The 15,961-nt window shown below is 47.3% G+C and overlaps 1 protein-coding gene across 1 annotated transcript; it reads right to left on the bottom strand.

Annotated features, from left to right (window-relative positions):
• Positions 1–5,385: 5,385 nt before the first annotated feature.
• On the bottom strand, positions 5,386–12,336 carry LOC144107361 (uncharacterized). Its single transcript, XM_077640356.1, has 3 exons — positions 12,181–12,336; positions 9,161–12,111; positions 5,386–5,458 (listed from the first exon to the last, which is right to left on the bottom strand). Exons 1-3 carry the CDS (start codon positions 12,334–12,336, stop codon positions 5,386–5,388), a joined length of 3,180 nt encoding a protein of 1,059 aa, XP_077496482.1.
• Positions 12,337–15,961: the final 3,625 nt, after the last annotated feature.

Here is a 15,961-nt window from a genome sequence, read left to right as displayed (position 1 = left end):
GCTTCAGTATCGATGCCGGGGCTAGCAAAAATCTTTTCCTTCCTTGTTTATCATTATTTTAATAAAACCACTTAATCATCATCATCCTGGGTGACCGACGACGCATTGTTTTCTCAATGAGGCTTCTAATATGTCATTGCGTTCAAAACACAACAAACGGACGATGTCGGCTAACGACGATATCCACCGTTCGAAGAGACTTCGGCGTGTAGTTATACCACACCTCTAGAAAGAGAGTCATTCGGTTGAAATGATTTCTGGATAAGGGCATTTCTCTGCTTTGAGCGTGCAGACGAAATCAAGAGAAACGCGTGGCAGAAGGACAAGCAGGGCGAAAGACAGGACGCTTCAATGATTACAGCGAAACGTTATCCTCTTCTCCAAACTGTTAGCAACAACAGCTTTCCGGAGCTTGGCGCAAGGCACGCCGTGCTGCGAAAGCCGCCACCTGTCTGACGGGGAGCCGAGCCGCGCGTCAAAGCCAGTATAACCGCATCTTAATTCGTACGTCTTCGTCGACGCTGCGGTCTTCCCAGTAACCACGCGGTGCAATAGGCAGACGCAAGTGTCTTCTTTGCGGGTCTGGAAGTGTGCACAGCCGCATCGGGCAGCTTGCTCGAAGCACGTCTATGTTATCCGCTGGAGAGGTTATACAACAAGGGCTCTCAAACTAGGTTCCGCGGAACCCTTGGGCTCCGTGAGGTGTTTGTTGTGTTCTTGGAGCACCTAAATACATGCATTCCTCAACGGCCACCTTGGATTTTATCTGTTCTACTTGAGAACAAATCCTACCGGCTGTTTCAGGCTACTTCACTCCGCAGTCGGCCATGCTTTTTGAATACGGCCATTTTTCTGAAGCAGGAAAGGATGACAGACAGGACACGCAGGGTTCCCCAGCAGCTCCTCGAAAACCGTTGAGGTTCCCCTACAACTAAAGCTGCTAATAATGTATTTTTATTTTATCACGGATTTATTGTAGGGCGACAGTGATCGTGATACGCGGCCCCATATTTACCGGACACAAGTTATCGTCACCATCAGCCTGACTACGCCCACTGCAGGGCAAAGGTCCTTGTCTCTCCAGTTAACGTACCCTGCCTTTTGCCAGCTGCGGCCGCCGTATCCCGCAAACTTCTTAATCTCATCCGCCCACCTAACCTTCTGCCGCCCACTGCTACGCTTGCCTTCTTTTTATTTATTTATTTATTTATTTATTTATTTATTTATTTATTTATTTATTTTACAATACTGCTGCTCTCAGCCGAGAGCCTAGCAGAAGGGCATAAAAATGATTTCTTGTACGAGTACAAGTATACGTGTGAGTGACATAAATCACGAAGAAACAACATAATTCATCAAAATACAAGCGACAAGGTAATAGAAGGATACAATAGAAAACAACGTAGTATATAATGACAACAACTGTGCACGTCATAGTCATAAGCAAAAACGAGAAAGTTTAAAGAAGCAACTGCATTTCAATTCTACTTATTGAGAGTGCTACCTAAAATATAATCGCGAACAAACATTAGAAGATCTTAATAATCTTTTGTGATTAACTCTAACTGTGAAACAAACCCGGATAATGAATTTGTTGTTGTTAATGATGAGCTAAGTTCATTCCATTCTCTGATCACGCGAGGAAAGAATGAGTACCTGAATGTGTCGTTAGAGAAAGAATACTCAGTTAGCGTATGCTCGTGTTGATGCCGTGTTTTTCTAGCTTGCGAATATGAAATGTACTGGGTGGTATCCATTTTATACTGACAATGCAGAATTTGAAAAAGGAACTTAAGTCGAGCTTGTTTTGCTCTCGTCAATAGTGTGTTAAGGCCTGAACAAGCTAAGAGACGCGAGGGTGAGTCAGTAGGACGGTATTTGCTGTGAATGAACCTTACGGCTTTTCTTTGTACGCCTTCAAGTTTAGCTATGTTAGTTGCTGTGTAAGGAAAACCGAACTGCGTTAGCGTATTCTAAAATAGGTCTCACAAATGTTTTGTACGCCAGAAGCTTAATATTCATTGGAGCGAGCTTTAGGCGTCTTTTTAGATAAAATAGCTTTCGCAGTGCAGTAGTTGTAATATTAGTTATGTGTGTTTCCCATTTGAGGTTAGATGTAAATGTTATGCCTAAGTATTTATGTTGATCGACCTTCGAAAAAGGCATGTTATTAACGGTATAGGTGAAGTGAGATGGCTGTTTTTTTCTTGTTATCGTCATTGACACTGATTTATTTACATTAATAGACATTTGCCACTTGGAGCACCACTCGGCTAGCGTGTTAAGAGAGCCAGAAAGAGCAAGATGGTCGTCATGGCTGTTAATTTCTTTATATATCACACAGTCATCAGCACAGAGTTTAATTTTGCACCCTATATTATTGGTTATATCATTAATAAATATAATAAATAGCAGTGGCCCAAGAACTGAGCCTTGTGGTACTCCAGATATGACAGGTACAATATCAGATGGCGTGTGATCGAACAAAACAAGCTGAGAGCGGTTTGTTAAAAAATCTGTAATCCAAGCGGAAACTTCTCCCTTCCCAATAGCTTGCTCCAGTTTTGCGATGAGCTTGGCGTGACTTACGCAATCAAAGGCTTTAGAAAAATCAAGTAATATCATGTCAATTTGAGAACGATTATTAACACAAAAAGCGAGGTCATGAACTACCTCTGTTGGTTGAGTGATGGTTGATAAGCCCGATCGAAAACCATGCTGATGGGGCGAGAGTATATTTTCGCGTTCTAGAAAGGCTGTTATGTGTTTTAAAATGATATGCTCTAGTATTTTGCATGAAGTGCTGGTGAGTGATATAGGTCTGAAATTAGCAACATTATTTTTGTCTCCTGTCATGTGGATCGGCACTATTTTAGCCTTTTTCCAATCATGTGGCAGATGTGACTTGCGAAAAATCTGTCCTAGATACCTACTGCACCACTCAGCGCATTTTTTAGGAATTTATTTGCAATTTCGTCGGGACCGTTTGCTTTTTTAGGGTCAATATTGAGGAGAAGATTGTGAATTCCGGCGTCTGTTATTGTTAAGGGATCAAGCACCGAGGCACGGGGTGGCGGGAGAGGGGGAAGTGAACCGTTGTCTTTCGTGAAGACTGACTGGAAGAAATTGTTGTATTGATTAGCCATTGTACTTTTCTCGTCTTTGGTTAGTTTGGTTGTCGTTGGCTGGGTAGTGCGCAGATGTTTCCAGAATCTTTGTGGACTGTTCCTCAAGAAGCTAGGTAAAGTGACAGTGTAGTAGATTGTTTCGAATCCTTTAGTTTTTGCTTGAACTGCGATACCGCAGACTTTAACTTTAAAGTTGTGGATAATTTTGGGCTGATCTTGTTAACCCTACGAAGCCGTTTTACGCGCCGTTTAGCATGAATGACGTCACGTGTGATCCATGGATTCTTAAGCTGCTGTTTTTTCTTTATCATTGGGATGAAATTTTTTACACAGTGCAGGACGATGCTTTTAAAATGTAGCCATAAAATATTTACGTCAGTGGATTCTTCAGAAGCTTTTTCCAAGAAGGAATTGAATTCATGCGACAGATGAGTTAGTATGCTGGCGTCATCTGCCCTATGAAAGTTGAAAAAACCTTTTACCGTAGACGGGCTAGTGATGGAATGATCGAGCGGGAGTGTGCACATAGGTATACTGTGGTCAGCTATCCCTTCAATAATTTCCATTTTTGCTTCACTTAATGGAAAATGGTCAATAAGAAATATGAGGTCGAGGATATTTTTTGCTGAGCCTTGAATGCGAGTAGGACTAGTGACAAGTTGATGAAGGTTAAAATTTATCATTATGTCTATTAGCACTTCTGAAGCTTCTGATGTGCAGTGCATTGTGGACCAGTCTATATCGGCAAGGCTAAAGTCTCCCGCAAGAATAATCCTGGATTGATGGACATGACGCTGCATATGTTGTTGAATTGCTGAAAGACATGCACATGACTGACATCCCATGGCACAATATTTTGCAGAAAACTGCTTCAGCGTTGTCCACCTCGGGAAGAAGGACAAAGTGAAGAGAATTTTTTATCAGTAAGGCCACGCCTCCACCTCGTGAAGGCCGGTCTTTCTGGATGATTGTGTAGTTTGGCGGGACAATCTCGTGATCGAATATAGCGGGCGATAGCCATGTTTCCGTGATGGCCACAATATCGGGATCGTAGTCAATTAGATGGCTTTCTAAGTCTTACGTTTTATTTAGGACACTGCATGCGGGCATTTACATTTATCAGTCTCAATTTTTTGATAGTGCAGCTTGTGCGGTTTGACGGGTTATTCGGCGGCTTGTTTCTGGGTCGTTTTTTTTGCATCGCTACTTTCTCGTTCTTTTCTTCATCCCAAATATATGCGCGTTTGTTGATGTAAAGCTTGTCATAACGAAGGGATACTTTCTCCTTTTTTTTCGCGATTTGGTTTTGCACTATCCCAAAGTTTCTTCCGTATGTTTCGTATTCTTTTAGAAAAGTCTTCACCAATTGAATAGTCTGTTGTTTTGAGTTTGAATCCTTGACTTAGGATTGCAACTTTTTGTCTGTAGTCAAGTAACTTCATTATTACCGGTCGAGTTTTGTCTGCAGCGGGTTTCCCCAACCTATGTATACGCTCGATGGCAACCTTTTCTAGCTCTAGAGTGTCTTCAATAATGACTTTGTTCACAGTTTGCTCTAATGACTCGCTAGTTTCATCTTCTTTTTCTGGTAGGCCATAGATAATTAGGTTGGATCGCCTACTGCGGTTTTCAAGGCCGTCAATCTTTTGTTGAAGTGTGTCTATGACTTTGTTCATGGAAGCTATTTCTTGTTGACAGGATTCAACTTTGCTTTCTAGGACTGTGAGGAGGTCAAGCTTGATCTCTATGTCTACCAAGCGTTTTTCTTTAATATCTTTGATGTCGACTGCAATATCCTTCAGCTGTTTTGAAATTTGGGATAGATCAGGACCCGGGCTAGTTCATGGTTAAAGGGTCTGAGGAAATCGTAAATTTTTTAAGATCAAGCCCCCCGGTGGTGTGCCTTTCAATTGACGTGGTTGACATGTATTATAGCATTCCACGGAGCGCCGCCTTGAAAGCTGTAGAAGAATGCATTGAACACTTCGGAACCCTTAGGTTTCAAAACCAGAGTGGAATGAATGTTAACTGCTTTCTTGAATTGGTTGAATGCTACCTGTGCTCTTTGTACGTGGAATTTGAAGGCGAATTGTTTCTGCAAAAAGGAGGCATAAGTATTGGATCTTGTTTGGCACCTGTGCTGTCCGACATTTTTTTGGCACAGGGCAATCGGAAGATATCGAGCATACTAAATATGCACAATATTTTAGCTTGCTTTAGGCACGTTGATGATTACTTGCTTTGCCTTCCCAACAGACTAACCGACTCCATAAACGTGGAAGGTTTTCTTAATGAATGGAAGAGTGTTTTTCCTGGCCTTGAGTTCACATCTGAAACCCCACAGGGCAGCCCGATTAGATTCCTAGACCTGCTGGTGACTTGCAGCGACAACCACACTTGCTGGGCTTATAAGCCCAGGGCAGAAAAACCACTGTTGCGATTTGATTCTGGTCATTCTAAAATTGTTAAACGAGCTGTAGCAACTTCTTGCCTAAAACTAGCTATAAAAAAATCATGCCCCCACTCGATTAATCACAGCATTGTTGAACAGGTTTCCCGATTGAGGGCCTGTGGCTATCCTGAGCAGTTACTTGGCGGCATTGCAGAATGCTTACTAAGGGAAGTTACTGGGTCCGATAAGAATAAAAAACCGAGCTATGAAGGACGCCCCGTTGTGATGCCATACATTCACAACATCTCCCACAGAATAAGGAAGACAGCGAACAAGTACGGAGTTGAGGTGGTTTTTTCAGCTCCCAATAAGCTCATTGGATTGTGCAAAAAGGTCAACGAGAATGAAGACCCCAAAAACAAACCTGGGTGCAACGTCAAACACGACATCACCTATCGAGAGTGTGAAGAAAACGTCATTTACAGCATTCCACTTAGCTGTCAACGAACCTACGTAGGGCAAACGGGTAGATGCCTGAACAAGAGGCTCAGAGAGCACTAAAGATTATGCGAGCAAGTAGCGAAATCCGGCAATCTGGCACCACATTGCGCACACTGTGAATGCACCCCGATGCTAAACAACACCAAGGTAATAGGTCGGGCCAGAAACAGACGGGAACGCGAAATTATCGAAGCTTTCGCTATGCACGTTGCTCCAGATAACCAATGCATCAGCTCCCCTTCGGTGATGCTAGGGAGAACCGAATTAAACTACCTCAGGAATAGCAATCTTCGGCTGTTGTAAAGGCACGTGTTGATATTTTATTATTATATATTTTTCCTTCATATCGCTTTTGTCAGCGTCGTGTGCTCTTTCCTCTTCTGTGTATGACTTGACGTTAATATGTGTATATAGGCATTGTTAGATGCGGGCCCCTGGTTCGCCTGTGCCGTCTCTCGCCAAGGTCGGTGTCCCCGGGTTCCGGATCGGGAGACTGCTGTAGTGGGGTAGACGAAGAGATGAGAGGGTCTTCGAGGTGAAGAAGAGACTGAAGGGTTTATTTACATTTATACAAAGATTGAAAGAGTGAATCGGGAGCTGGCGAACACACGCCAGATCGCTGCTTAAATAGGGTCCGCTGTCCCCAGGTCCCTAGTTGGGGAATCTAGTTCATTAAAAATGCGTCGAATCACTGTGATGTAGATCACGTGTCCAGTCTTCCGGGTCCGCCCCCAGCCACACACTCTTGCCACTTCTGGCAGATTAGGGTCCGCGCTGTCCAGGCTTCAGTGATGAATAGCCCGAAGGGGGTCCCATTGAGAGCGTCGAAGGTCATTCACCTGCACTTCACAGCGGTAGCGTGGGGCGAATGGATCCCACCGCAGTTCGCAGAAGCTTTCACGTATGGGTGTGGGAAAGCACAGTCTAAGTCGAAGTTGTTTTCGAAGCATGAAGATTCCAGAGACGTTGGCTTAGTCAAACCCGGCCGCATTTGTCACGGCTGATTTGCAGTTCCGCCGCTCGCCGGCTCCCCGTCGTCCCCTCCGGGAGAAAAATGTCCCGGGTGGGTCCGGTGTTGAGAACAAAAGACAGGTTCACTAAAGCCTTTCTCAGACAGCGGGGAGCCGTTTCACCCCTTAAACAGCAGGGGGGGGGGGGGGGGGGGAGGGGAATGACCCTTGTAGACGCCACCACCTGCACTCGTAGCGCTGCAACCACATCGACGGCCCTTTGAAGCCTCGGTAGATTGATGAGTCCCAGTGGCTTTAATATTCTTGGCATGTTGGCGTCTCCAAACGTAACAGCTCCTCCGCGGCCAGGACAATCTCGATCGGCCAGTGGTCACAATCACTGGTCGAGGAGAGATGACTTGAGTTGTAGCGTGGGGGGCCCTTCTGCATCTTGTCTGCAAGCACAGAGTAGAGTCCTAAACCTCGGACAACGGAGGCATTAGTCGAAATCAGCCACTCAACATGGCGCCACTCCCCAGGCAGTGCACGAAATTCACCCGAGAGCCGCCAGGCTGTTATGCAATACTACTGCATTATCAATGTAAACGTAAGCACAAAATTTTGTAGCTGACAGCAATAATCTCGGCTACTAAGAACAGCTTCCATGTCTGCCAAATTCGCTGCCAAAGTCCGATTCGCCGAACACGGCTTGAAGAGAGGTGGCAAATGTGGAAGCAAAAGAAAAAGGATAATAGGACACCACGCCAAAACAAAGCTAACTAGTTCCTAAAAAAATACGAAAAGGCACCAAATTGCCACCGAACGGATACCTCAATTATGGGAATAACCTGCTCAATCCGTCGGCATTTCCATGACATTTGCCCCTTTTGTATCGCACAGAAAAGTTATATTGCTGGAGGGCTAGACTCCATCGAAGCAAGCGGCCATTCTTGGGCGACATTTGACGCAGCCATGTAAGCGGACAATGATCTGTCTCGAAAGTAAATTTCGCCCCGTAAACATAACAGGCTAGCTTCTGTGCGGCCCAAACCAGACAAGCGCATTCCTTTTCCGAAGCGCTGTAGGCTTCTTCCCTTACGGTTAACTTCCTGCTGGCATAAAGGATAGGGTGCTCCTCATTGTCGTCTCCGACTTGGCTTAATACGACCCCCATACCCCGGTCGCTGGCGTCACACTGGACCACGAATTCCTTGCTGTAGTCCGGCGCGCGTAACACGGGCCGCGAAACCAGCACGCTCTTCAAGCTCTGAAACGAAATTTCTTTTGCTGCGTCCCAGATAACGCTATTCGGCTTTTCCTTGCGAAGCGCATCGGTCAAAGGACTTGCTAGCTGTGAATAGTTGGGTATGTACCTTTGGTAGTACCCCACAAGACCGAGAAATGACCGTACATCCGTCTTAGTTCGGGGCTGCGGGAATTCAGCGATAGGGGCTATCTTGAGGTCTGACGGTCTCCTCGTCCCTCTACCGACAACATGACCAAGATAGGTGACATGTGAGCAGCCAAAACTACATTTTTCGGCCTTAATGGTTAGCCCAGCGTCCCTCAAACTCGTCAGTACCCTCCTGAGATGGGAAACATGGTCTTCCCAAGAGTTAGAAAAAATGGCCACATCGTCAAGGTAAGGCAGCGCGAAATCCTGCATGTCCTTGAGGATGATGTCCATTAGCTTTGAAAAGCTAAAAGGTGCATTCTTTAGCCCAAAACTGAGCACCAAAGGTCGGAATACCCCCATGGGAGAAATAAATGCTGCATACCGACTCGCGCTTTCCGAGAGGGGGACTTGCCAGTACCCTCTCACCAGGTCAAGGGTGGAGATGTACTGTGCCGCGCTAACTGTCTCGATCCTTTCTTCGATGTTCGGTATTGGGTACAGCTGGTCCTTTGTTATGGTATTCAGCTTCCTGTAGTCCACGCAAGGTCGCGGATCTTTGCCCGGTGCCTCCACGAGTATCAGCGGGGAGGTGTAGTCGCTCTCTGCCGGCTCTATCACGCCAAGTTCCAGCATGTGCTTTATCTCCGCCTCAATTATTTCTTTCTGCCTTGGAGAAACTCTGTAGGCTTTTGATCTTACTGGATCGGTCGAAGTTAGCTCTATATCATGCGTGATGAGATTTGTCTTCCCCGGCCGGTCGCTAAAACTCTCCCGGAATTCGCACAGCAGTTGCCTCAATTCTTGGAGTTGCTTTTGTTCTAGATCCATGGTGCTCGCGGATCGGGACACGATTTCCTCTATGCTGTTGGTAGCATTTTCTTTCATGCTGCCTTTCCACTCAGGGTTTTCGGTTTGTAGCTCTTCGGGGATATTTACGGCCATGTTTACAACCCCGCTCCTTTCTACATAGGGCTTCATTAAATTGCAGTGATAGATCTTTATCTGCTGTCCTCTCCCTGGCATTTTCAAAGTGTAGTTGGTTTCTGAAATCTGATCCAAAACTTCCACTGGCCCGTCCCAGTGAACTTCCATCTTATTTTTGCGTGCGGACCTGAGAATAAGCACACGATCCCCCGTCTTGAAGGTTCTCAGTCTAGCATTCTTGTCGTAGTACTTCTTCGCCGTGTCCTGAGCTGTTTTGAGATTTCGATCCACTAGTTCTCGTGTGGCACTCAGGCGGTTTAGTAACTGCAACACATACTCCACTACTGACTGACTCTCTCCTGTCCCCTCCCACATTTCTCTAAGCATCCTAAGCGGGGAACGAAGAGCCCTTCCGTACACTAGTTCTGCAGGAGTGAAGCCCGTCGCTTCGTGCGGTACTGTTCTCAGGGCGAACAGCGTTGCCGGGAGGCAACTTTCCCAATCGTCTTTGTGCTCATAGCAGGAAGCACGTAGCACTCTTTTGAGCACTGAGTGCCACTTCTCGACGCTGTTCGATTGAGGGTGGTAAACGGAGCTATGAATCAACCTCACCCCACACCTCTGTAAGAACGTGGTTGTGAGTGCGCTCGTGAAAACTGTCCCCTGATCAGCCTGAATTTCTGCCGGAAAGCCAATTCGAGCGAAAACGGACAGGAGACCGTCCACTATCTCTGCCGAGCTAAGCTCCTTTAGCGGCACCGCCTCCGGGAACTTGGTAGCAGGGCATATCATAGTGAGTACGTACTTATAGCCTGACTTAGTTCTGGGTAGTGGCCCGACGGTGTCAATGACCAGACGTCGAAAAGGCTCCGAGATAAGCGGCACCAGCTTTAGCGGGGCCTTCCATCTTTCTCCTGGTTTTCCGGTGCGCTGACACGCGTCGCATGACTGCACGTAGCGTTCAGCATCTCGGAAACATCCCGGCCAGTAGTATTCCCCAAGCAGCCTTTCCTTCGTTTTGTTTACACCTAAGTGCCCTGACCAACTGTTTCCGTGACAGAGGCCTAAAAGGTCAGAGCGGTACTTTTCAGGCACGACCAGCTGATCAAGCGTCTTCCCCTTTTTGTCCCTGTAATGGCGATACAGCAATCCGCATTTGTGGTGCAATGTCACGTTACGCCTAGCAATACCCTCCTTGGCTATGAAGTGTAACTTTGACAAGCTAGGGTCTCTTTCCTGTTCTGTGATTAAGGAGTCTCTGTCAACGCGCAACAAGCGATCCATGCACAGGGAGGTGGGCAATAACATGGAGTCTGGACTGCACGCTTCTTGTAGGCTGGCATCGATGGGGCTACCTTCGGTAACAGGTTCCTGCTGCTGTTCATGTGCTCGAACTGCATTTTCGTTGCTTGGTTCCGCAATCTCGGGAATTCCCTCCCTCTCACCAGTTGCCTCTGATTCCTGGCTGTACCTAAGCTTGGAAGCAAGCTCGCGTGATTTGGACCTAGTCAGGGCTTTCACTGTCCCCTCAGCCAGCTTCTGACCTCGATCGCAAAGCAGCTGATTTGACTTATTGGAGAATAGATACGGGTACTGCAATGAAACAGCCGACGAGACGGCGGCTTCTGTCACTAGCTCGCCGAACGGGCCGGAAATCACCACCCTTGCCATAGGCAGGCACACACTCTGATTTTCTAGTACCTGTCTTATCCATGCTACTTCCCCAGTAAAGTCTTCCTCCTTGACATATGAGGGGTGAACAATGTCCATTGTTGCCCCGCTGTCCCGAAGGACCCTGCACAATTTTCCATTTACTTGGAGTTCGTGAATATATGGACGCAGAAGTTCCAAATTCTCATCACTGTCGTTGGCATATGAGAAAGCCAATCGCGTCTTCGTACACCTTGCTGCAATATGTCCAGTTTCCTGACAGTTGAAACAACGGAACGGCTTCCTGGCCTCGAACTCCTTCGTCAATGCTTTCTGAGCTCCGGCCTGCTTGGCACGATCCTCAGTTTTTTCTGGGGCCTGTTTAATGCCCTCAACTGTCTCGCGATTCCTAAATTGCGATCGATTTTTGGGAATGAAACGCTTCCTTAAACCGAACGCTTTCTTTTCAGACTCGCTTGACTCGGAACTCAGCTTTCTCCGTGTTGCATATTCGTCCGCTAGTTCTGCAGCTTTCTCCACTGTGCTCACATTTTCTCTGTCTTGCACCCATAACTTAACGGCCTCAGGGATACTGTTATAGAACTGCTCGAGGCCTACACATTCGACAACCTTATCTTTGGTGTCACATGCCTCCGCGCCCTTCAACCACTCTGTAAGGTTCGCCTTCAAACTGAATGCGAATTCTGCATAGCTCTCGCTGCTTCTCTTGCTGGCACCTCTGAACCGCTGTCGGAATTCTTCTGCCGAAAGTCGGTACTTTCTTAGCAAACTCGCTTTAACCTTCTCGTAGTCATCGGCATCTTTCGCGTCAAGCCTCGCGACTATAGTGGCCGCCTCACAGGGTAACACCATAAGTAGCTTTTGTGGCCAGGTCTCCTTAGCGTAACCTCGTTTCTCACACGTCCTCTCGAAATTCACGAGGTAATAACCAAGATCCTCGCCAATCTTATACGGCTGCATCAATCTGTCCATAGGAAACGATTCGGCCTGACTCACTCTCTCTGGAGTCATGCCTCTCGAACTCTCACATTCCAGTTTCTTTTGGTCATTCGCAAGCTGTAACCTTCTGAGCTCCCGTTCCTCTCGCTCGGCCGCTAGCCGTTGGCGCTCATTTTCCTCTCTCTTTCGCTCAGTTTCCTCTTTCTTTCGCTCAGTTTCCTCTTTCTTTCGCTCATCTTCCTCTTTCTTTCGCTCATCTTCCTTTTTCTTTCGCTCAGCTTTGAGGAGTTCCCACGTATCGCTAACTGTTTCTTCATTAGCGGTTTCCAAGAGCAATGTGCAAATGTGTGACTTTTTCATCTTCTCCTCTACATCTACACCCAACTCATCACACAATGACAGCAAATCTGACCTTAGCAACTTCATTAGATCCATGTTTGCTGCTCTGAGCCTTGACTTTGCTGAACAACTGTTGACGTGAGCTACACGCAATCAGACTCACTGATCAACTTCCCTCGATTCCCAGCAGTTCAATGTACTAACCCAAACAATTGAAGCCTGGCGAATCTCAAGCAAAGTTCAAGCACTCACCCACGGAAGCAACATCACGCCGCATGGTCGATCCAACCGCTGCCAACCAGTTGTTAGAAGTGGGGCTTCTCTCCCGTAGCAGGCCACCGGTGTTGGGGGATTGCGCTTCGATCCCACCGCTGCCACCAGTTGTTAGATGCGGGCCCCTGGTTCGCCTGTGCCGTCTCTCGCCAAGGTCGGTGTCCCCGGGTTCCGGATCGGGAGACTGCTGTAGTGGGGTTGACGAACAGATGAGAGGGTCTTCGAGGTGAAGAAGAGACTGAAGGGTTTATTTACATTTATACAAAGATTGAAAGAGTGAATCGGGAGCTGGCGAACACACGCCAGATCGCTGCTTAAATAGGGTCCGCTGTCCCCAGGTCCCTAGTTGGGGAATCTAGTTCATTAAAAATGCGTCGAATCACTGTGATGTAGATCACGTGTCCAGTCTTCCGGGTCCGCCCCCAGCCCCACACTCTTGCCACTTCTGGCAGATTAGTGTCCACGCTGTCCAGGCTTCAGTGATGAATAGCCCGAAGGGGGTCCCATTGAGAGCATCGAAGGTCATTCACCTGCACTTCACAGCGGTAGCGTGGGGCGAATGGATCCCACCGCAGTTCGCAGAAGCTTTCACGTATGGGTGTGGGAAAGCACAGTCTAAGTCGAAGTTGTTTTCGAAGCATGAAGATTCCAGAGACGTTGGCTTAGTCAAACCAATACCCCCTGGACAGGTTTTCAGGCCTGCGCCCAAAATTCTGACGTCACGGCCCGCCGGCCGACGTTCCCGGCCTCCCTTCTTCCCGTCAGGAATGTGGTTAAAATTGAGCCGTCACGGAAGCGGCTACAGTGGCCAGAGTGACCCTCGACCTCGCCTTGACGGCCGTGCTTTCTCTGTGCTATACTGCAGTCAGCGTTTCAATGCTTGCTACTTGCTGACTTCCTATGCGTGTTATAGGAGGTTGAAGGTGCGATGCCCAATAAGTGTTGCGTGCCGGGTTGTTCTGGCAATTACCTGAAGAGAAAAAAGGTGCAGGTGTTTTCATTTCCAAAAGACGAGAACACCATGAGAAAATGGACACGTGCCATTCCTCGGAAGGATTTTGTGCCGACTTCGTACACCAAGGTGAGCTCATTCTTGCATCTCTGTAGCTTTTCTAGTGCCACTTCATCTGCGTTAATCCTGCTTTATTGAAAGCGTTAATTGCTGATGCAACGATGTGGCAGGATAACCGGTAGTGGTAATGTTTGTGAGACTGAATGTGCACTCCATGTTTGCGCAGGTGTGCGCCGATCATTTCGATCCTTCGTGCTTCGAGCGAAAAACAACGTACACCGATCCGAGGACAGGGAGAGTGCTTGAGGTGGACTTGCCAGTGCCTCGTTTACGCCTCGGATCTGTGCCGAATTTGTTCCCTGAATGTCCGTCATACCTATCAAAGGCAGGTCACAGCACAAGAGAGGCGCCTGACGTGAAAAGAAGCCGACAGGAAGCTTCAGAACTAGCTCGGGCTCTCGAAGAGTCTGTAGCGTCATATGAGGAACAGCGTCAACAACGTCTCTTCTCAACGCTTGAAGAGATGCGAGTGCGGCTCGAAACTGCACAAGTACCCAAAATGTGGACAGTCATTCATCAGACCCAGTGCACAATGTTTCTGCAGATTGTCGATGAAGGAACACCATGGCTGAAAGCGTCAGTGACAGTTTTCGGCAATCTGCAACTCAGTGCATGCCATTATGGCGTTCAAATCAAGAGGGTAGCAGAAGGTGTTGTGCCTGACTCTGTTCGCGATGTGAGCGACTTGATGGATTTATTAGAACATCTTGGCTCGTTAGGTGATGAGCACCAAACCTGTTCTCACTTTCTGAACACAATAACTGCTCTCATCGACAAGCTTGAGACGTCTCTGGATGAGAGCAAAAAAGAGACCGTGAAGTTTATGCGGGAGCAGTTGCTACTTTTTGGAAAAGAGCGCATCCAGTACAGTTCACAGACTATGGTTCTTGCATGTATTTTGCACACAATTTCAGCACACGCGTACAAATTTTTAAGGAAAACAGCCTCAGTCATTCTGCCGCATCCCAGCACTATCAGGAATGTGTGTTCATCTTTCCGATTGTCGCCAGAGAATGAGTGCTCAAACAATAATTTCTTGCAATATGTTGCACAAAGGTTCAAGAATCTACAGCCTCATGAGCACACAGTTATTCTGATGCTGGATGAAATATATATAAAAGCTTGCTTAGACTACAAAGGTGGCAACATATGCGGCGCCGCTGCCAATTCCAGTGAAGCAGCGACGTCGACGCATGTGTTCATGATTCAAAGCCAGCTAAGTTCCTTTAAAGAAGTGGCACACATTTTGCCTGTTAAGACGATAAATGGTGATCAGCTTCATGCTCTTCTGAAAACAGTCATTTTGGGCTTAGAAAAAATTGGGTACAGAGTAGCTGCCGTCGTCTGCGACAACAACTCTCTCAACAGGAAGGCGATGATGATGTTCTCAACACCACGTAAACTTCGCATTGTTTATCAGAATCCAGCAGATTGTTCGCGACCACTTTTTTATGTGGTAGATTCTGTCCACCTCCTGAAATGCATTCGTAACAACTGGCTAAATCAAAAAAATTTTGGCACATGCTTTTTCTACCCTCACTTCGACCTCTCGGACAACAGTGTCCATCCCGAGAGCATTAAAACAGCTTCGTTCAAAGACTTGCGCGAGCTGCACAAGCAGGAAGCTTCAGAACTTTTAAAGTCAGGTTATGGGCTAACATCAAAGGCACTGAACCCCAGCAATTTAGAAAGGCAGAACGTAAAACTCGCACTTCAAGTATTTAATCCACATGTAGCGGAAGCCCTCAAAGCCAAGAACTCAGACACTTCTCTCTACCATGCGGAAGCGACTTCGAACTTCATCAAGATCATCAATCGCTGGTGGAGTATTGTTAATGTTAAATCTCCAAAAAAGGGATTCCACCATCGCAAGGTGTTCGAGGAGCCCATTTCATCGACTGAAGATGATCCAAAGATAGCCTTCTTGTCTTCCTTCATCACATGGCTTGATGCCTGGGAATTTTACCGTCACGACACAGGCGTGCTGACAAAGGAAACGTTGAGCGCTTTAAGGCTTTCATCGTATTCTCTAATGGAGTTTTCGAAGTATTGCATTAGTGACCTTGGCCACAAGTACGTACTTCTTGGAAAAGTTCAGACCGACTCTTTAGAAAGCCGCTTTGGGCAGTACAGGCTGTTACGTCTCGCCTACCTACGACGCGCGGTATAGCCGGCGCGGATGCAACGGACGCCGCGACTTCGTTCATCGCGGCCGCAACGCCTCCCGCCAAGCGCGTCCAGGCATGTTTCAGTGCCACGTGTCGTCGTGCGTGCGTGTGTGTGTGTGTGCATGTTTTGCCCACGCTTGTCAAAGCGCGGCAGCCGGGGAGAGGAGCTCCTCAAACTGGGAGGCGAGGAGGTCTGACCGGCGCCGGC

This window comes from Amblyomma americanum, chromosome 10 (genome assembly GCF_052857255.1).
Source record: "Amblyomma americanum isolate KBUSLIRL-KWMA chromosome 10, ASM5285725v1, whole genome shotgun sequence".
Classification (NCBI taxonomy): Eukaryota; Metazoa; Arthropoda; class Arachnida; order Ixodida; family Ixodidae; genus Amblyomma; species Amblyomma americanum.
This window is presented reverse-complemented; position numbering and strand designations above follow the sequence as displayed.